The 21,727-nt window shown below is 42.7% G+C and overlaps 1 protein-coding gene across 1 annotated transcript in view; it reads left to right on the top strand.

The window, feature by feature from the left end:
* The window catches only part of LOC143281175 (uncharacterized), a 126,162-nt gene that overhangs the window by 76,339 nt on the left and 28,096 nt on the right, over positions 1-21,727 (top strand). The window contains exon 20 of the mRNA XM_076586207.1: positions 16,689-16,840. Coding sequence (XP_076442322.1) covers positions 16,689-16,840 — 152 coding nt within the window. The remainder of the gene's footprint in view (positions 1-16,688; positions 16,841-21,727) is intronic.

Genomic DNA, 21,727 nt, shown 5'->3' with positions numbered 1-21,727 from the left:
TAACAGGTTGGGTGAAGTCATTGAAAGGCTTTTCCCCCTCGCGGGAAATCCATCTCCCTCTGTCAAGACTGTGTAACCCGCGCCCTTTCATTCCCCAGCCCTCCTCTTCCCGTCTGTCTGTCGGTCTGCCTGCTTGTGTCTTTCTCCTCTCTGCCTCCCCTTCCCCCACCCCCCCTCTCTCTCTCTTCCCCTCCCCTCCCTCTGTCCCCATCCCTCTCGCTCCACTCCTTCCGTCTCTACCCCCCCCCCTTCTCTCTCCCCCTCTGTCTGTCTGTCTGTCTGTCTGTCTGTCTCTCTCTCTCTCAGTTTTGTTGCCCAGTGTCTCTCCCTCCTGAGAAAGAATAAAATTTCTCACGATCAGGACTGTCCAGCATATTTCCAACACTTAACTGACCCTGCCCTCCCCAACCCACGACCCCCCTCACCCCCACCCCCACCCCCACCCCCTGTGACGTCAGCGGCCATTCGCAGAGAAAAGTAATGGAGAAGATGACGGACTGCCAGCCAGGACTGTTTGCACGTTCACCAACACGTGTCTTTCGTCCCGTCAACACCAGTGCATGTTTTCATTCGTCAGATGACAGCGGCAATCTCAGATAGCTTCGTGCCCAACACACTAAATGCTGCTGTGTTAAAACGGCATCGGGGGATATGTATGTTTATGTGAGAAGTGAGCGAGCGCGCGTATATATATATATATATATATATATATATATATATATATATATATATATATATATATATATATGTGTGTGTGTGTGTGTGTGTGTGTGTGTGTGTGTGTTGATAGTTAGGAAGGTAGGCAGGCAGGGAGACAGGTAGGTAGGTAGGTAGGAATGTAGGTAGGAACATACGTACGCATGTATGTGTGGACACACACACGAAAGAGAAAGAGGATAGATATGCGTGTTCGTTTTGTGTTTTTGGGTGCGTATGCATGCGTGCGGGCGCGCACTTGCATTTGTATGTTGTGGTGTGTAGGTAGTAGGTGAGTGATTATCAGAGTATCTTATGGTGTGTAGGCAATAGGTGATTATCAGAGTATGCTATGGTGTTTAGGCAATATTTGATTATCAGAGTATGTTATGGTGTGTAGGCTATAGGTGATTAACAGAGTGGTGTGTAGGCAATAAATGATTATCACGGTATGTTATGGTGTGTAGGTGACAGGTGATTATCAGAGTATGTCATTGTGTGTAGGCAATAGGTGATTATCAGATTATGTAATGGTGTGTAGGCAATAGGTGATTATCAGAGTATGTCATGGCGTGTAGGCAATAGGCGATTATCAGAGTATGTCATGGTGTGTAAGCAATAGGTGATTATCAGAGTATGTCATGGTGTGTAGGCAATAGGTGATTATCAGAGTATGTCATGGTGTGTAAGCAATAGGTGATTATCAGAGTATGTCATGGTGTGTAGGCAATCGTTGATTATCAGGGTATGTCATGGTGTGTAGGCAATAGGTGATTATCAGGGTATGTCATGGTGGGTAGGCAATAGGTGATTATCAGAGTATGTCATGGTGTGTAGGTAATAGGTGATTATCAGAGTATGTTATTGTATGTAGGCAGTAGATGATTATCAGAGTATGTTGTGGTGTGTAGGTTATAGGTGATTATCAGAGTATGTCATGGTGTGTAGGCAATCGTTGATTATCAGAGTATGTCATGGTGTGTAGGCAATAGGTGATTATCAGGGTATGTTGTGGTGTGTAGGCAATTGGTGATTATCAGAGTATGTCATGGTGTGTAGGCAATTGGTGATTATCAGAGAGCCATTCATCACGTGGAGTGGGTCTGGTGATTTATGTGGCTGTGTATATCTCTCCGTGTGGCATTCATCATCGTCCTGTGACATGGAAGATGTGCAGGTGTGCACTTGGGCTGTGTGTGTGTGTGTGTGTGTGTGTGTGTGTGTGTGTCTGTGTGTGTGTCTGTGTCTGTGTGTGTCTGTATGTATGTGTGTATCTGTGTCTGTTTGTGAGGGGGGGGGGGGGAGAGAGAGAGAGAGAGAGGGAGAGAGAGAAAAAAACCCAAAAACAACGAATGATAATAATCTGAAAACCTTGAGCACTATTTCTCAGATTGAGCTCAAAGTTCTTCAGATAAACAAGAAGTACAAAGGACGTGATGACGGAAACAAACAAGAAACAAAACAAAACAAACAAACAAACAAAAAACTAAAAACAAACAACAGCAATTCGCACACTGGCTGACTTCATGACGCCACATATTTAACGCGCATGCGACAACAGTTTAATTTCAGTTTCAGTTTCTCAAGGAGGCATCATTGCGTTCGGACGAATCTATATACGCTACACCATATGTTAGGCAGATGCCTGACCATCAGCATGACCCAATGTGTTTAGTCAGGCTTTGAGTGATTGCATATACATTTGTGTACCTATCAGAGTGGACTTCGTCTACAGAATTTTGCCAGAGGACAACACTCGTCGCCATGGGTTCTTTTCTCGTTTTTTTTCAGTGCGCCAGGGCGTGCTGCACACAGGACCCCGGGTTCAACGTCTCACCCGAATAACTAGACGCTCAGTCTGATTTTCCAGTCAAACTTGGAAGAAAGGGCGAGTGTGGGATTCGAACCCAGACCCTCACGGATTCTGTATTATTTTGCAGATGAGCGTCTTAACCTTCCTACCTTCTTCCTCCACTGAGCAACAACAGTGACAAATAAAGAAACAAACAACAACAGAAGAACATTCACACATGGGTGCAAAGTAGTTTGGGAACCACAGAAAAGAAAAGTCAGTAATGCCTTTTCAATAGATGGAATTCGAAGGTAAGATATTGATTTAGGGTGTCATGTTTTGAATAGAATTGTATCCCAGTGGTTGGATCCTAACAGGAGGAGAGCCTTAGCCAAAGGATTCTGCTTTGACAGATGAAAGACTGCCATTACATATTCGAGACAGGGTCTAAAGACGATGGATGTCAAACAAATACCATGGCCTACGCGTAGCACTCACATATGAGAAATCGAAGAGGATTCGTGTGGAATTCTGGATTGTATAGCCAGCCAGTGCAAATATTTCAGAGATAAGATTTATTGTGCATTCACATTTAGGCAATCACAGAATCAGCTTGATATTGTTCCGTAATTTTTGAATCGTTTGAACTGACATTCCTAACTGTCAGTTTGGAGACTATTGTCACAGACACATAAACAGCTGTCGATGGGTGGTACTCTTTTATCTTAACTCTTGGTGTGATTTCCTGGATTGTATAGCCAGCCAATGCAAAGATTTCAGAGAGAAGATTTACATAAGATGTACATTTTAACAGAAGGGGTTTGATAGAAAGCAACAACAACAACAACAAAAAAAAAAAAAAAAAAAAAAGCACATGAAGTTCACCGAATTGAAATGATAATTCAGAGTGAGTGTTATCAATGCAGATTGTGACTCAGTGTTATCAGTGCAGATTGTGACCTGAATCAAAGGATCTTTTAACACACGATGAAAACAATTCTCACATTTTTTCATCACTAAATACGTCGTCCGAGACTTACTCATCTGAGCTGTTTTGACAATTCATAACCATTTGATGGATTTTAGTTAACATTTGACTGACAGTGCTCAGTGGTGTCAGCAAAATGTTCATGAAACAAACCATAACGGTCGGTGTTTGGATTTCAGAAACAAATACAGGTGTCGTGTACTTAATAAACAGGGTAGGTCCCAGTTTAGAGCTTTGTGTAACGCCAAATACTAAGAGTGTAGCAGTAGAATAGAGGCGCACGTTGACAGAGGTGAGGTTTTATCCATGCAAGGACTTTGCCTTCACTGTCAAAAGAATGTCCCAACCTGGTTAGAAGAATTTCACGGTTGTGTCAAATGCAGATGGAAGATCGAGAAGAGAGAGAACATAAATTGTCAACATCAAGCGATGCGACAAGATCGTATGCAATTTTCATGAGGGCACTTTCCGTGCTGTGACATGCTCTGTAAGCAGACTGGTTGTGCGTGCATGCATGCGAGTAGTAGATGTTCTTGGTTCAAAGTCCATTCACGTTAGGGATTTTAGCCGTGAAAACCCCCCCACTAAAAACAACAAGAAACAACCAACCAACCCGTAAGGATGAATTGGAAGGGTCTGACAAGGGGAGGGGTGGGTGGGAAGGAGTAGGGAGGAGGGGGTAGAGGCAGTGGGACAAGAGACAGACTGAGGTGAAGAGAGAGAGAGAGAGAGACACAGAGAGAGAGAGAGAGAGAGAGAGAGAGAGAATCATTCTGAATCACCTCACGGCCTCCCATACATCTACTCAAATTTATTGGTAAAAAAAACTCAGTTAAACGGAGGTGGCAAGCAGTGAGTACCGGAGAGGAGGAGAGAGGGTTAAGGGGGAGTAGTGTGCGTGTAGGTGGGTGAGGGGAGTGGGGGGGGGGGGGGGGGGGGGGGGGCGAGATGGCGGGCGGACAGTTTATGTGGCAGCCAGGGACATTTAGCGTTACCGGCGGCACGGGGGAGATGACACCACAGGAGTCACTGGGGACACCTGCGTCACAACTCCCCCCACCACCACCCACCCAACTCTTCTCCTCCCACACCTCACCTCCCATACCTCTCCTCCCACACCTTTCCAGCAGGTGTTATGGGGGCGGACGACGTCACTCCCCCCCCCCCCCCTAACCACCACCACCCCCACTACCTTCCCATTTTCCGTCCCCCGTCCTCCCTCTCTTCCCTAAATATCGCTGTTTTACACCCCAACCCCCTACCTCGCATCCACCCTTACTCCCAATCTCTAACCCTCTGTCCGGAGTGGATTTTTTGACTGGGGGGGGGGGGGGGGGGGAGGGGGGGAGTGGGTAAGGTTGGGTGGGTGGGGTGGTCCCCGTGGGTGTGGAGAATCCCCGGATGCTCTGTTGCTTCTTTTCTCTTCCCTCCTCCTCCCCCCCTACCCACGTCACCTGTTTCCGGTTCTTACGTCTCTCTGTTCTTTGCCTCCGCTCTGAGGCCCCCATTGTTTTGTTGCGCTTCGTCACAATGATGTAAAGATCCGGATACTCTCTGTCTGCCTGTCTGTCCGTCTGTCCGTCTCTCCCCCTCTCTCTCGTATTGCAGGAAAACCATGACAGTCCTCTCTCTGTCTGTCTGTCTGTCTTTCTCTCTCTCTCTCTCTTTCATTTGACAATCTGTGCATCACATGACATTGCTCTCTCTCTCTCTCTCTCTCTCTCTCTCTCACACACACACACACACACACACACACACACACACACACACACACACACACACACACACACACACACACACACACACGGGCGGGCGCACACACACTACTTTCTCTCCCTCCTCTCTCTCATCTCTAATTCAGTTATACCCGCTCTATCTTTCACCTTTCTGTCATCTCTCAGTCAATTTCTCTCTTTCTCTCTCTGTCATAACTCTCTCTCTCTCTCTCTCTCCATCATAATTCTCTCTCTGTCTCTCTCTCTCTCTCTCTCTCTCTCTCTCCATCATAATTCTCATTCTCTCTCTCTCTTCATTTTATGATCTGTTGTCTGAATTAAGTTCCTCCAATACCTTGTTTTATATGCACATCACCAATTAGATTATAGTGAAAACGGAATGGAAACGAATTGCGCTTGTGTTTTGAAAGCCCAACATTTCCACCACAACATTCGCGAAGGCATTCAACATGCTCATAAAGATAATTTATGGCGTGAAACTTCAAATTCTTGCAGCAACAAACTGCATTTTACGTCGACTATATCACTGACTTCAAACCAGAAAAATACGTTTACTAGCTGCATGATATGTAGTTACATGCACTGCATGATGGCATGTCTGGTTCATCGGTCATATACTGATGACTAAGATTGAAGGACTATCAGTTTCAATTTCCACACTGTACATCTTGAGTAGACATTGTAAATGACAGGTCACGACAGTGAATTGTGTATTATTGTTTCATGCCCCTTCCTCCCACCCCTCTTATTATTTTTCATTTCCGAAAACCGTTTAATCCATAAAGAGAGCTCGGATTTAATTAAAATAAAAAAAACTTTCAGATTTCTTCAGGATCACGGGGTATAAAGTATTTTAAATATCCGTCTCCCTTATCCTCCTGTTCACACATTGTGACTGTTGTCTGTGTTGGCCAAACTGACTCACACACACACACACACACACACACACACACACACAGCTCAAATATATATATATATATATATATACATATATACATAGATACATACATACATGTATGTATGTATATGATTATGTATATATATATATGTATATATATATATTAGGTGTGTGTGTGTGTGTGTGTGTGTGTGTGTGTGTGTAGATATATGTTGTGTGTATGTGTATATATTTTTTATTATGATGTGTGTATATATGTATAATATATGTGTGTGCGTGTGTGAGTATTTTTTTCTTTTTCTCAATTGGAACTGTTGTATTTGTGAAGCGCTTAGTGCAAATTATTTAATTTAGCGCTATATGAATAATCTTATCATTATTATTATTATTATCATTATTGTTATTGTCATTATTACTACATATTCAGTGTGTAGGAGGGTGGTGGGGGGGTGTGGGTTGGCAGGGCGGGTGGTGGAACGGGGTGGGTAAGAGGAAGGGCGGGTGGTGAAGGGCATTTGGCTCAGTTCGTGATGCGGAGAACGGTACGACTCAGGTGATAACGGCGGTTCTTTTAAACAAACAGACAAGCAAACAAACATTTTTTTGCGTTTCCTTCTTCAGATAAGGTCTGTAGAAGGAGAGGCTCATCAGAAGCAAAGCATCACCATGGCAACACCACTTCCAGACCTCTTCTGGAAGATGTCAAGTCTGACTTTTCTCCCCCTTTGATTGGGTGTAACAGAACACTGCGAGATGGGAACCAGACAGAATGGGGACGAGGGGTGTGAGGGGAAGGGAGGTTTGGGGTATGGTAGCTGATGTGGGGCTGAAAATGGAGAGAAGAAGACAAGAAAGAGGAATGAATTAATAGGGTGAATGAGACAGGTAAAAAGAAGGAGAAGAGAGAGAGGGTACAGGCGGAAAGAAGGAAATACTTGATGGGGGTTGAGAGGGAGGACACACACACACACACACACACACACACACACATATATATATATATATATATATATATAGAGAGAGAGAGAGAGAGAGAGAGAAGGGGGAGGGTGGGGGGGGGGGAGGAAGAATGAAGGAAGGGGAGGAAGAAGAGGGGTGTGCAAAATCAGTGTGAGACAGGATGCGCAAAGGGAGCCCGGATGTACAGGAAATACGAGAGTCAGGAGATGGAAAAGAAACAAAATCATGATGGGCTATATATTGGACAAAGAGGATGCAGATGCAATAAGGGAAGAGAAGGAGAGAGGGAAAGAGAGAGAGAGAAGGGGGGAAAGAGAGAGAGAGAGAGGAAAAGATAGGGGTAGAGAGAGCGAAGGGAGAGAGAGGGGGGGAGGGAGAGAGGAAAAGAGAGAGGGAGAGAGGGGGGTGAGGAGAGAGAGAGAGAGAGAGAGATGATGATGATGATGATGATGAAGATGATGATGATGTTTTATTGAAGAAACACATCAGGTTCATTTCAATGGGGGGGTTGGGGGATAGGTCATTCAGCGTTAAAAAAAGAAAAAGAAAAAAAATTCAAGTAGACAGACATTGTCATAGAGCGTAGCAAAGGATAATTCACGCTAACAACACGAGTATCAGAATGGAATGCTGCGATGCAAATTGGAAGCCAACTTCAGCGTGTACGCTCTGAGTGCAATTAAAAAAACTATACAGAAAGCGAGAAAGCTTTGACACGGTCTCGTCGTCATCAGCTCCCATCAGTGCAGGCAAATTATGAGTCTCGGATTCAACCGGAAAGAACACGTTGAGTAAAGCTACATAAGCTGAACAGACAAACAAAACATGGTTTTCATCTTCGATTTCAAGCTTACACATTGGGCATAATATCTGCTGAGGGGACAAATCTGCTCGGTACCGAAACCTATGAGATTTAATGGGTGAAAAACCAAATCTGAATTGAGCATATACGATCTTGTAACAGCGTAACTGTTTACAGTCCACATATGGCTCAGCCTTGAATATTCTTTTGAACTGGGCATAAAATTCAAAGCGTTGGCTAGTCTGTATCCCTTCTTCCCATTCCCGTAAGAAACTACTCAGTAACCAATCTCTCTCTCAAGGTACTCACGAAGACACGTGCGTTACCTACGCCTTGCTGCTGCCACGCTTCAAAGAGGCCGTTGTCCCATATGAGGTTCTTGAGGTGAAACACCCAAGATTTCTTGCCTGATTCACTAATAGCACGTGACATTAAATAGGCCTTGTGAGGGAGTCGCTCTGGTGACATAGTGATCAAGCGAAGCCAGTATTTAACATTATCACTGCTGAGGTTTTATATACAAAGGGTATCTACCCAAATCTTCATAGATCATCTTGTTAGGAGTTTGCTGGCCATCAAGTAACAACCTCTTGCATGCAAGTAAGTGTACCTTTTCCTGACAACTATACTGTTGAAATCCCCATATTTCGGCACCATACATCAGTATTGGCAAAATCTGACAATCAAAAATCTTAATAAAGACATTGACTGGCACATCACCCAGTCTGAAAAGACATCTTAAGATAATCTTAGCTTGAGCAAGTGAAAGTCTGATAGTGAAAACCAGCCCTAAATATTTGTAACTATTTACCATCTTGATGGGGTCATTACCATACTTCCACTGCTCACACTCGGCCAGGAATCCTCCTTTGCGAAAAGTAATAACTTCCGTTTTGGATAGACTTAATTCCATGTCAAAAATTAATTATCAGCGAAACTTTTCAAAAATGTTTATCTGGTTTTGCAATCCAGCAGCTGAGTAAAAGGTCAGGGCTACATCATCTGCAAACAAAATTAATAAAATCTCCACAACATCTGGCGAAGAGAGAGAGAGGGAGGGAGGGGGGGGGGAATGGGGAAGAGATTTTGGAGGTGGAGGGATGGAGAGAGAGAGATGGGTGTACGACAGTGAAAAGAATGTTAGTGAGAGACAGTGTCGGAAGAAATACGATTGTCCGTAATAAAAAAGATATATATATATATATATATATATATATATATATATATATATATATATATATATATATATACGGATACTTAAGGAACTTTGTTCTTTGCCCCATCATGAGGGGACCGTGGCCTGTCTTGAATGAAACATTCTTATCCGTACCAGAGAGAGATAGAGACAGAGAGTGAGACAGACAGACAGAGAGAGAGAGAGAGAGAGAGAGAGAGAGAGAGAGAGAGAGAGAACGAATAAACAAACGAATTTTTTTTAAATGTGTGGAAGTGGAATAAGGATGCATATGATTTTTTTTTTTACATCCGGCCCTCAGGGCAAAGAATAAAAAAAAAGAAAAGAAAACACCAACAACAGCAAAAAATACAATAATTATACAGAGTTGTGAAAGTACATACAAGGCATTCGGTAACACTCTAATACATACACACATAAACACACGTGTATGTATACGTGCACATATGTATAACTATGATTACATGCGTGACGAAAAAGCATACACATATACAAAATGGTAGACACGCACATCATGAACAGCCAGTATAATGTCATGCAAATACACACACACACACACACATATGTATGTATATATATATATATATATATATGTGTGTGTGTGTGTGTGTGTGTGTGTGTGTGTACATGGATTCAGATACATACATATTTTGATTGTGTTTGAAGAGAGAGAAAGAACGAACGAACGAACGTAACGAACGAAAAAATTTTTCAAGGGGGTAAGGGAATAAGCACAGTTACTTTCTATTAAATTCAGCCTTCTTGGGGTGGGGGGTGGGGGGGGGGGGAGAGAAAACTGCATGCACAAAAGCAGATTCTTCACACACAGAACAACAATAACAAACAACAACACCAACAAAAAAAAAAACCCCTTCTGCGCCTCTCCCCCACCCCCACCCCCCAAAAAAACCCAAAAAAAAACAACACCCCCCCCCCCCCCCAAAAAAAAAACAAAAACAACAACAACAAACCAACAACAATGCAGTGTAAGCATGTACATCACAGAATTCTGTTCGCCAATAACATATATATTTAGTACAAAGCCATGCACAAAGAGAGAGGGGGAAGGAGGGAGGCGGTGGATGATGGAGGGGTGTGGTCCTGTTGAGGAAATTCACCACCCACTGCAGGTGACAGCGGATGACTACAACAGGATCCAGAGAAAACGATGGCTGAAAGCATTGCTTTGAGTTTCTTTCTCTCTTTGACTCTCGTCCAAGTTTTCCTGCGTCGATGTCAGTGTGTGTGTGTGTGTGTGTGTGTGTGTGTGTGTGAAAGAGAGAGAGAGAGAGAGAGAGAGAGAGAGAGAGTGTTCGTCGTGTGCCAGCGTGCAACGTTCCTTGGCTATTGCAATTTATCTTAATATAAACTGCACGCACATGGAGTTTCCGTGTGTGTGTGTGTGTGTGTGTGTGTGTGTGTGTGTGTGTGTGTGTGTACGTGTTTGTGTGTTTATTTATACGTGTCTGCATGAGCACCCTCTTTCAAGGAACACGTGAGAGTTTATTTCAAGAAAATCGAGAAAATTATTATATGAAAATTGAACAGATATGATTAACCTATTCCAGGCGTCACGGGAGGCTCATTCGGGGTCTATTGCATTGTTAAGTCCTGAGTGCTTCTGGTCTCCCGTGGCGTGCAGTATTAAGTCCCTTTCCAGAAGCCATTTGCCCCCTTTTAGCAAACGCCTTTGTTGTTTACAAGTCCAAATCAGAAGAATATTACCATAATATCGGGGCGCTTTCAGTGAAAATTGTCTATAAAAAAAATCGCTTTTGCTTTGGGGTGCTTCTGTGACGCATTTGTCTATTTGTCCTTTGATAAAGGGTTATTTAGCAGCAATTTGTTGTGTTAGCCCTGGACTGAGGAAGACGGTTACGCCATTTATATTCAAACAGGTGGGCTGTTACGTCACACAAGTGCAAACATCATGCTGGCTTACACAGACCAGGGGGAAAAGGCACACACACACACACACACACACCCCTCTTTGAAAGCTCGGCAGTATGGCTGCAATACTGTTTCTGATTTCTGCTATGAAGAACAAAAGCACTGCAAACAGAACGTCAATGAGCCTTGAGAGGAGACATAATGATCCACACTGCCGGGTGGTGATCTGGCACATCACACACGCCAGGCTGGAAAGCCAGGAGTGCCAAGGTCTGTGGTTCCCAGTGACGCACATGCTTCAGTGCTGGTGCTTGTCTTTTTTTTTTCTTTTTTTTTCTTCTTTTTTTTAATGAGATCCTCAGCGCACGTAAAATAACCCTTGGTAACCAAAGAGCTGCCATGCAGCGGCTGTGGACAGCATTTTACTGAACAATCCACTGATTACAGAAAGATTTAAGAGTTTAGAAAATTAATGGCTGGCGCATGAGAGGGGTGACAAGAAATATGATTCTGGATTCTGGAAACAATTTTTTTCTCCCAAGTTGCAAGATGCCTGGCATGACTCTCCTGTATCGTATGCAGAATGTTACGCACACCTTCGTCAGTCCTTTTGCAAGTGGTTGAACAAACTAATGTCCTGTGTGCAGCACGCACTTAAAGCACGACCCACGGCAACAAGGAGTTGCCCCTGACAATATCTTTTTGAAAAATCAACTTTGGTAGCAAAGCAGATACACACGCAGACAGAACGGTACAGAAAAAAAAGAAAAAAAAAGGTTGCGCTGTACTGTGGTGCTCTCTTCCCGCGGAAAGCAACCCGAATTTCAGACACAGAAATCTGTGTGACTGTTACATAACAAAAAAGGCAATACAATAGAATGCAATGCAATGCAGTACAATACAAATACAATACAATACAACGCATTATAATACAATACAATGCACTACAATACAACGCAATAAATACAATGCAATACAATATAATGCAATGCAATGCAACACGACACAACACGATGCATTACAATACAACACAGCGGTGGTGGCGGTGGTGGTGGTGGTGATGAAGGGCTGATCCCACGTTCTTGAAGTATCAGCCTTTGAGAGCAAAACCACTAAAACCATGCAGCATTTTTTTTATCGTGTATTATTAGTTCGTGCTAACACCGTTCGTTCCCTCGCTGTTAACACAATTATCATCGATGGGAGAATATTGTGATAATAATGGTAATAAGAAGGAGAAGAAGAAGAAGAATTATAATGATTACAATAATAATAATAGTCATCATCGTCGTCGTCATCGTCATCATAGTAATAATAACAACAACAACAACAACAATATCATTATAAATATTGTTATTATTATTACTATGATGACGATGACGATGATGATGATGATCATCATCATCACATCATAATGATAATGATTATCCCCAAAGGTGATAAGCCAAGACAATATTTGAAAAATTGGAGACCCATCTCTCTTTTAAATGTAGTTTATAAAATTGGGTCATCTTGTATTGCTAACCGCTTGAAACCAGTATTACCTAACATTATTAATGAAGATCAAACAGGGTTTATTAGAAATAGATACATTGGAGATAATTTGAGGTTGATATATGATATCATAGCTTACTTAGATAAACATAATCTACCTGGTTTATTACTGAACATAGATTTCGAAAAGGCTTTTGACTCAATAAATTGGGATTTCATGTTTAAAGTGTTAAAAGCATTTGGGTTCAAAGAAAATATGTGTAGATGGATTAGAGTATTTTACACAAATATTAAGTCATGTGTGATTGTGAATGGTCAGGTCTCTGACTGGTTTGAAGTTAAGAGAGGTTGCAGACAAGGAGACCCTATATCACCTTATTTATTTGTAATGTGTGTAGAAATATTAGCTATAATGGTAAGGGAAAATTCGGATATCCGAGGAATAAAAATTAACGATGTTGAGAATAAACTGACCCAATATGCTGATGATACAGAATTTCTACTTGCTGGGGATAGGAAATCTTTTGAATGTTGTGTTACAACTCTTGATAAATTTGGCTGTGTCTCAGGTCTCTATTTGAATTCAAGCAAAACTAGTGCTATTTGGTTAGGGAGCAAAAAGAATTCTAAGACGCGTTATATGGAACATTTAGGTATGGACTGGAATCCTACAAGATTCCGAATTTTAGGGATTTGGTTTACTAATGATTTAAAAGAATGTGTAACTATAAACTATTCAGAGAGATTAGCAGAAATAAGATATTTGTATAAGATATGGGTAAAACGCCAGTTAACGCCTCTAGGAAGAGTAGCAATTCTGAAATCTGTTATTCTTTCCAAACTGACTCATCTGTGGTTGCTTTTGCCAAACCCACCGGATACATTTTTTAATACATGTCAACATATTTGTTATAAGTTTGTTTGGAACAATAAACCAGATAAAATTAGCCGTAAAACTGCTCATAAAAGTGTAAAAAATGGTGGCATCGGTCTTCCTGATGTTAAATTGTTTGCCTTATCTTTAAAGCTTTCCTGGATTCGTAAAGCTGAAAATTCAGTTCACAAGTGGAAGCACCTCTTGTTGTGTAACTTCCCCCAATGGCCAGCTATTGATAAATGTGGTCCAGAGTTTATCTTAAATTTTGCCAAATATAACCAGTTCTGGACAAAATTTTTAATGTGTTTGAAAGTTATAAGATTTTCTTTTATAAATGTGAACCAAAAAACTCAGCGGAACTGCTTGCAGAGCCATTGTGTTATAATAATCGTGTTCAAATTGGTAAAAGGTGTATTATATCCAGACTGCTCAGTAATCATGATGTGTATTGTCTTGCACAGTTTTTTGATGATGATGGTAAAGTTTTTTCATATGTACGCTTCAAAGAAAAATATGATTTGCACATTGATTTCCTTAATTATGCTGGATATAAATCATCAATAAACGAATTAGTTAAAAAGCATAATATTCATGTGGATAGCAACAGACACACAAATACTTCGCTCTGCTTCAAACACTTGGTTTCTGTTTCTAAAGGCTCAAGACCATATTATGATGTGTTGATTGAAAATGATATGAAACCAAAATGTTGTGAGAAATGGGACTTAAAGCTTTTGATGCATCATAACTGGAAATCTTGTTTTATGCATGCACACAAGATAGTTGATGTAAAGCTGAAATGGTTTCAGCTGAAAATAATACACCGATGTTTATGTACAAAAATTGTTTTAAAAGAAATTGGTGTTACGGATAATAACAACTGTAGTTTTTGTAGAGAACACAAAGACAATATTGATCATGCTTTTTGGAAATGTAATTATGTGCAAATGTTTTGGAACGCTTTAACGGACTTGATAAAAGAGAGATGTGTAAACGCAGGAAATTTAAAGCTAACAGAATCACTTGTGCTATTTGGACATGATGTGACAATAACAACTGATGCTGCTTTGTGTCTTATAATATTGTTTGCAAAGTATTACTTATATTTATGTAAAATTGAAGACAGCTTTCCACAAATATCAGTTTTTTTTTAACAAATTAAAAACTCGATATAGAATTGAAGAATATAATGCATATATTAACTTTAACCATACCATTTTCTCTGCCAGATGGCTGCCTTACAAATTATTGATCACAAATGATTAGTAACCTGTTCATGATTAACGAAAAATAACCACCCATATTTATTTTCTTTTTATTGATATTCATAAGAAATGATTGAGGTGTTCACTTTCCGTAAACGTGTTCTAAGATACTTGACAGTTTGTATTCCTTGACAGCTTGTGTAAGATCTTAAGAAATGAATGATAATACTCCATGATGATAACCAACCAGTGTATAATCCAGCTGCTTGGCTGTTTCTATCAAAGTATTTATGGTGTTTGTTTGTTTGTTTTTTTGTTCTTTGTTTGTTTTTTCTTCTTTGTAAATGTCCATTAAGATGCTGCCGTTGTTGTAAAATGTCAACCTACCAAAATGGAATTAAAAAAATGTTTAAAAAAAAATAATGATAATGATAATAATAATAATAATGTGTTTATGATGACCTCCACCTCCTTAATACAGAGGTGCAAAGGTGCCACTAATCGACATCAGTCAACAAGGGGAGGATGGGAGAGGGGGATGTGTTGTTGTTTTTTCAAACTAACAAAACAAGACCGTCGCTTTCAACAATCATGGTGGCGATTCCTTGCAAACGACAGCAACGACGACGACGTATACGAGACGATGGAGATGAGAAAAGTGATGATGAAAATGGAGAGGTGTGAAGGAAGAGGAGGAGGAGGAGGAAGAGGGGGAGGCCCCATGGGTGGAGAATCACTCAGAGTCGTGCAGAGCTGTGTATCGTGTGGGTGCTGAGCTGCCATCTTGCCTGCTGACTGTGTTTACACTGGTTCCACTCCACCGTTATCTCCAGAGGGAGAGAGAAGGAGTTGGGAGGGGTGGGGGTGGGGGGTTTAGTTGGGGTAGTGTGTGTGTGTGTGTGTGTGTGTGTGTGTGTATGAGAGAGAGAGAGAGAGAGAGAGAGAGAGAGAGAGAGAGAGAGCGCATTTCCGAAACAGTCATCTTCAGATTTACGTCCTTCCACTCAGAGTGATGTTATACGGGAGGACGTAAGTGGAGGTGGATGGTAAGGGTGGTCAAGGAGTTCATTCATGTGAGAGAGAGAGAGAGAGAGAGAGAGAGAGAGAGAGAGAAATATATATATAGAGAGAGAGTGCGTGTGGGGAGTTTGCACTCGTATGTGTGGTCGAGCTTGTGTTTAGTCTGCGTGAATTCATGCATGTGTATTTTTTTTCTTTTGTTGTATGTGTGGTGGGAGGTGGAAGGACAATGAAGCCACGAGGTACAGTTTCCACGTGTTGTGTGTCTGTGCTTTGACATGGTCGGTGCTGATGATGTCCACATGCGTCAATCTTCACTGCTGGGAGAGGGGGTGGGGTGGGGAGGGGGCAGTGAGGGCGGGGTTTATTTCTGGAACTTTTGTGCTGGAGGGGATGAGGAGGGGGGGATGCTTTCTTGAAGATGATGAGGATGACGATGATGATGCTCTCGACGGTACTGTCCACTTGATGCATGTATCTTTCTGGGGGAACAGGGTGTATTTGTGGAATGTGACCTGTGGGGAGACATTGATGGTGGTGATGAAGAAGAAGAAGAAGAAAAAGATGATGATGATGATGATGATGATATTTCAGACATTATTGTCCACGCACATTAATCCTTCCTGCTCTGCGGGGACAGTGAGAGCAAGGTATATTTCCAGAACGTCACTAGTTGAGCAGTTTTCATGACGACGATGATTTTGATGATGACGATGATGATAATGATGCCGACGACGACGATGATCATGATGATGACGCCCTTTCCTATCTTTATGAGTGCCTCCACCTCTACACCCCATCTCGCTCTCTGCGATCGGCTTCGGATCCATTCTGTTTACGCATACCCAGATTCAAACACACCACTGTCAGCCGCCGTTCTTTCTCTGTGTCTGGACCTTGCATTTGGAACGAGTTCCCTCCTTCGCTTCGTCAGGTCTCCGCACTTCTTTCAAGTCTGGCCGTAAAACCCACCTCTTCCCAAGATAGCCTCCCTTCCCTGCCTCTTCCTTGTTTTTCATTCCCCCCCCCCTCCCCCCCCAAAAAAAAACAAAAAAACCCCGCTTTGACTTGATTTGTTTCTGCACAAGATTTATCTTTCTATAAATATTCATCATTAATTATGATGACTGTCCAGATGAACGGTTCCTTGCTGCTGGGGGGTGACGGCGAGGGCCGGGTGTACTTTTGGAACGTCCGCACGGGGGAGGCTGAGGCTGCCGTTAAGGTCCACGAGGCCTCCGTCAACACCATCCAGTACCACAACGGCAGGTTCTACACTGGCTCCAGGTGCACCATGGAATCCTTCTCAACCTTGGCTTTTCTTTCCTCTCTGTGCTCTTGTTCTTGTTGTTGCTCTTCTTCTTTTTGTCGTTGTTGGAAGTACTGTTGGTTTTCCTTCTCCGTCTTCCTTTGTATCTTCTGCTGCTACTTCTACTGTTGTTGCTGCTGTTGTTGCTGCCACTGCTGCTACAACTACTGCTGCTGCTACTACTGCTGCTGCTGATGATTCGACCGCTGCTAAAACTGGTGCTACTGCTGCTGCTACTAAAACTGCTGGTGATACTACAGCTACTAAAACTGCTGCTGCTGCTGCCACTGCTTCTACTGTTATTATTATTTTACTATTCTGCTGCTGCTATCACTCTTTTTTTTTCTTTTACTACTTCTTCTTCTGCTCCTGCTCCTCTTCTTTTTCTTCCTTCTCTTGTAGTGATGTAGTTTTGTCTGTTTGACGTAGGCGGGACATTAAACTTTGGATTAAAAAAAAACACACAAAAAAACAACAAGACAAGAGCAATAAAGCAAGCAGAAAATAGATAAAACAAACTCCATGAACACCCTAAACAAAACAAACAAACAAAAAAAAACCACGTCTGTACTCCAGAAAGCTAGAGAGGCCAGGTGCACACTGTATGTCTTCCACACCGACGTTTACGATACCAGCTGCTTGCCTGCAAGGACCGCCGCTGCATTGCTGGCATAGCTGCCCGTGGATCTTAACACTGCGCAGGTGGGCCAGGCCCTCACCTGCAAACTGACGGCACGGCTGCAGAATCAATAACAGACCCACACCTGGTCCGCGTTCGGGACACGTTCCCCCCTACCCCTCCCCAACGCCCACCCCCGCCCTCCTACCCCTCCCCCACCGACGACCCCCCTCATCCTTTCCTGCTCTGAACCGTTATTGTTTCTGTGGTCCCTTTTGTTTTATGGTTTCTAGTTACCCTACTTCCACTCCCACCATCCACAGTGGTGTATTTCTAGGGCCTCTGAAACCGCCATGGAATATTATAAAGGAGCTGAGTTTGAAAGCTGAGATCTAGGTTGCTTTGTTTCTGGATTTTAGCTAAGGTTTAGTTTGCTTTTTTTCTGGGTTTTAGCAAAGGTTTAGGTTGCTTAGTTTCTGCATTTCTTTGTAAAGAAATTTTTTTCTGTCTATCTTTCCTGCTTTGTTTTATGTGTATATTTTTGTTGTTTTCCTCTGCCTACTGTTTTCTGTCATGCTTCCCCTCTTCCCCCTGAATCTCCATTTTTCTGTTGTTGTTTTTCCGAACCCATTTTATCCCTTTTGTCTTCCCTTCTGTCCTCTCCTTTTCGCCATTTGTTTCTTATTTTCTTCTTCATCATCATCGTCGTCGTCGTCGTTATTATCAATCATCATCATTAACGACGTTTTTGTTGTTGTGCATTTTAAAATAACATCAGAATTACCATATACTTTTTTTTTTTCTTTTTTCTTCTGTGCATTTTGAATCACATTAGATTAACCGTATCTTCTATTTTCCTGCACACTCATTTTCTTCCCTTTTTTTTCAGAGAAAAACCCCACAACACCCCCCCCCCCGGCCCCTCCACAACGAGAGCAACAGCAACAGCAACAACAACAAAAACCAAACAACCAACCAACACACAGACAGACAGAACAGCAAGCACGTGCAGCAGTGGACCAGTGATGGTGCTGCCTGTGTGATGACATGTCTGCAGTCCAACCACTTTGAGAACAACCGGGATGGGTTTTTTGTTTTTGTTTGTTTGTTTTGCTGGGCACCACCCCGTGTACATGTTGAAGTGGACACAAAACCAACAGTGTGCAGACCTCCCGCGAGCAGCAGACGCCCCGAGCACATTGAGGAACCACTGGCACACAATAGGTTGTCCCTGGATACACACACACACTGGGCTGAATGGAGAGCAAGGAGTTGGGGTTGGGGTGGGGCGGGTTAGGGGAGCGAGGGGGCCGGGGGGAGAAGAGGGAGGAAGAGAATGGCTGGCGCTGGAATGTGGCGGACCGACATCATCATCTTCTTCATCATCGTCGTCGTCGTCGGCAGTCATCATCATCCATCATCATTAAAAAAGAGTAATACAAATACAACAAATCGTCATCAACCATCATCATCATGTCATCATCAGCATCATCTTCTTCCATCTGCGTCAATCAATTATCATCAACACCAATCAACATCATCACCAATCATCATCAGTCATCAACCATCATCATTACCATCTTCATCATCAGACATTATCTTCGTCGTCGTCGTTGCCACGCAAGCACCACCATCGTTATCACCATTAATATGAACTCTGTTTAAAAGAAGAAGAAAAAAAGAAAATATAAAGCATAACTATACTTCAGACATGATGATGATGATGATTCCCTCTAAATGTCCTGGAGGGGGTGGGGAGTGAGGGGAAGGAGAGAGGGGCGGAGGTGATGGAGGGGGTGGGGTGGGGGGACCCAGCATCAGCATCATAGCTGTGCACCTGTCTCCAACACTGCATTTAATGGAAGCAACAGTTTGTTGCAATAACGTCTTGGGTGGGTGGGAAAAAGCAGCCAAGCCATATTAATTTTGCTTTCTTCCCTTCTCAGATCAGTTCGTCGAAGAAGCATCTGAAACAGATCAAAGCATAGATATGTCATGCATCGATAAACAGGTGGAAAAATAAATCAGAAGAAAATAAAAACTGATAAGAGAAACATTTAGTCTTTCTATTTGAAAAGGCAAAGGCAACGAAGCGAAAGGGAACACAACAAATTCTTGCCCAAGGGAAACTAAATCTTGCTGTTCTTAGTCACAGGTCTTTAACGAGGTAGAGTACGTTCCCTTTGTTGTTGGCTTCCCAAAATAACTGTATCACCAGGATGTCGGCGGAAGTATCTCAAGATTTTTGTGCATGTTTGGTTGTTTGTTTGACTTTTTGTTTTCTTTTTTCTTTTCTTTGTTCTTGTTTTATTTAGTCAGTGAAATTTTGTTGAAGTGGAACAAAAATGTAGATAAAAAAAGATCTGGAAGATGAAAAGAGATGATGAGAAGAGACATTCACAATCAACGACAGAAAGAATCAAGAACAAAAAAAAAGAAAGGAAAACAGCGGCTAAATTGAATGAAAGGGAAGACAGACATGTAAGGAGGGAAGGAAGGATAGACAGAAGACAGAATATACATATTTTGAATAGATACACAGTTGTGAAACATGACACCGTTTAGACGTGTTTAGAACATACGCCTTGTTTTTCTTCTCTTTTTTTTTTTTTTTTTATCAGCTGTTGAAAATATTCCTGTACTCTGACTGCAGTGCGAAGATTAGACAGGTTCACACACACACACACACACACACACACACACTGACGCACGAATGCACACAAGAACACACAAGCATGCACTCACGAACGTATATTTACACGTGGGATATTATTATTCGTAGTCGTAAGACAGGACATGTCCAGTGCGTTGGGCTTATCCGCAGGTAAGGCATTTACTCTTCTTTTCCTGTTTTGTCAAAGCAGGCGTGGTGTGGCGCGTATGGACCAGTCCGCACGCATGACACCTCCTTGGGAATGAAACTGAAACTCTTATCCATCTGTCTCAAATGTTCTGCCCATCCATTCTTCAGTGTGCTGAAACTTGCACGCCTAATTCCACACTAATCATGGCCCAGTGGATAAAACGCTCGCATTGCAAGCCAGAGATCAAAGGTTCACACGTCATACAAGAACAGACCCCCCACCCCACCCCCGCGCCCCCCTCCCCATCTAATTAATTGAGATTGATTTGGTGGTCTGAGTGCTGATCTGTCGATGAAACGAAAACCCGACATCCTTTGAGCAGCATGCATTGCCCGCACGTAATAGATCCACAACAACGGAATAGTTCGTCACTGCAAATATCTGTAAAACAAATCCATAAATGTACCCAGACAGAGAGAGAGAGAGAGATTTCAACTCACAGATTCACAATACAAAATTATCGAGACGAGAGTTGTCAGAACAAGAACTTCGGGGAGATCATGGGACAGACAGAGAGAGAAATCTAGGCTGTTTTGGTTCACAGGGAAAAGCAGAGAACCTGTCAGAGAAAAGACAAACAGAGCGTCATCTGGGCTTAGTCTTGCGGTTATCCATCCATCCAACCATCATCCATCTATCCAACCTCCCATCCAGTTATCCAGCCATCATCCATCCATCAAACCAACTGCCCATCCATCAATCCAACCAAACATCCACCCAATCATTCATCAATCCAACCAGTCAATCATCCATCCATCTAACCACCAACCCACCCACCCACCCATCCGTCCATCCAACCACCCATCTTCGATCTAACTAATTATCCAGCCATCATCCATTCATCAAACCACCCCTCACCCACCCGTCCATCCAAGAACTCGTCCATCCGACCACGCCGTATCGATCTAAAGCTGCTTTCGTCCCAGGACACCCCAAGATGTGCGCAGATCCACAAAGTCTGGGTTGTGCAGAAGACGGGTGAACTGTGTTGAAAACAGCTAAGCGATACGCCACGTGCAGCACGTTGGCCACAGCTGTGTTCTGTGTGTGTGTGTGTGTTTGTGTGCGTGTGTGCGTGCGTGTGTGTTTGTGTTCAGTGTGTGCGTGCGTGTGTGTGTGTGTGTGTGTGCGCGCAGAACGCGCGTGCTGATATTTTGGTGGGAGCGAGGGGTGGCGAATAAAAATATATCCAGTGCTGGCGGTGGCATGCTTATTTGGTAATCAGTGTAAAAACAATTTATACATCCATTTGATGGCTGGAGTCTTGCGGGTGAACGGAGAGAGAGAAAGAGAGAGAGAGAGAATTAAAACGATCCACCCAGACATTACAGAGAAAGCGAGGACGAAGGCACATTGCGAATTCACGTACCATTTACAGTCAT

Source organism: Babylonia areolata, chromosome 4, assembly GCF_041734735.1.
Source record: "Babylonia areolata isolate BAREFJ2019XMU chromosome 4, ASM4173473v1, whole genome shotgun sequence".
Classification (NCBI taxonomy): domain Eukaryota; kingdom Metazoa; phylum Mollusca; class Gastropoda; order Neogastropoda; family Buccinidae; genus Babylonia; species Babylonia areolata.
This window is presented reverse-complemented; position numbering and strand designations above follow the sequence as displayed.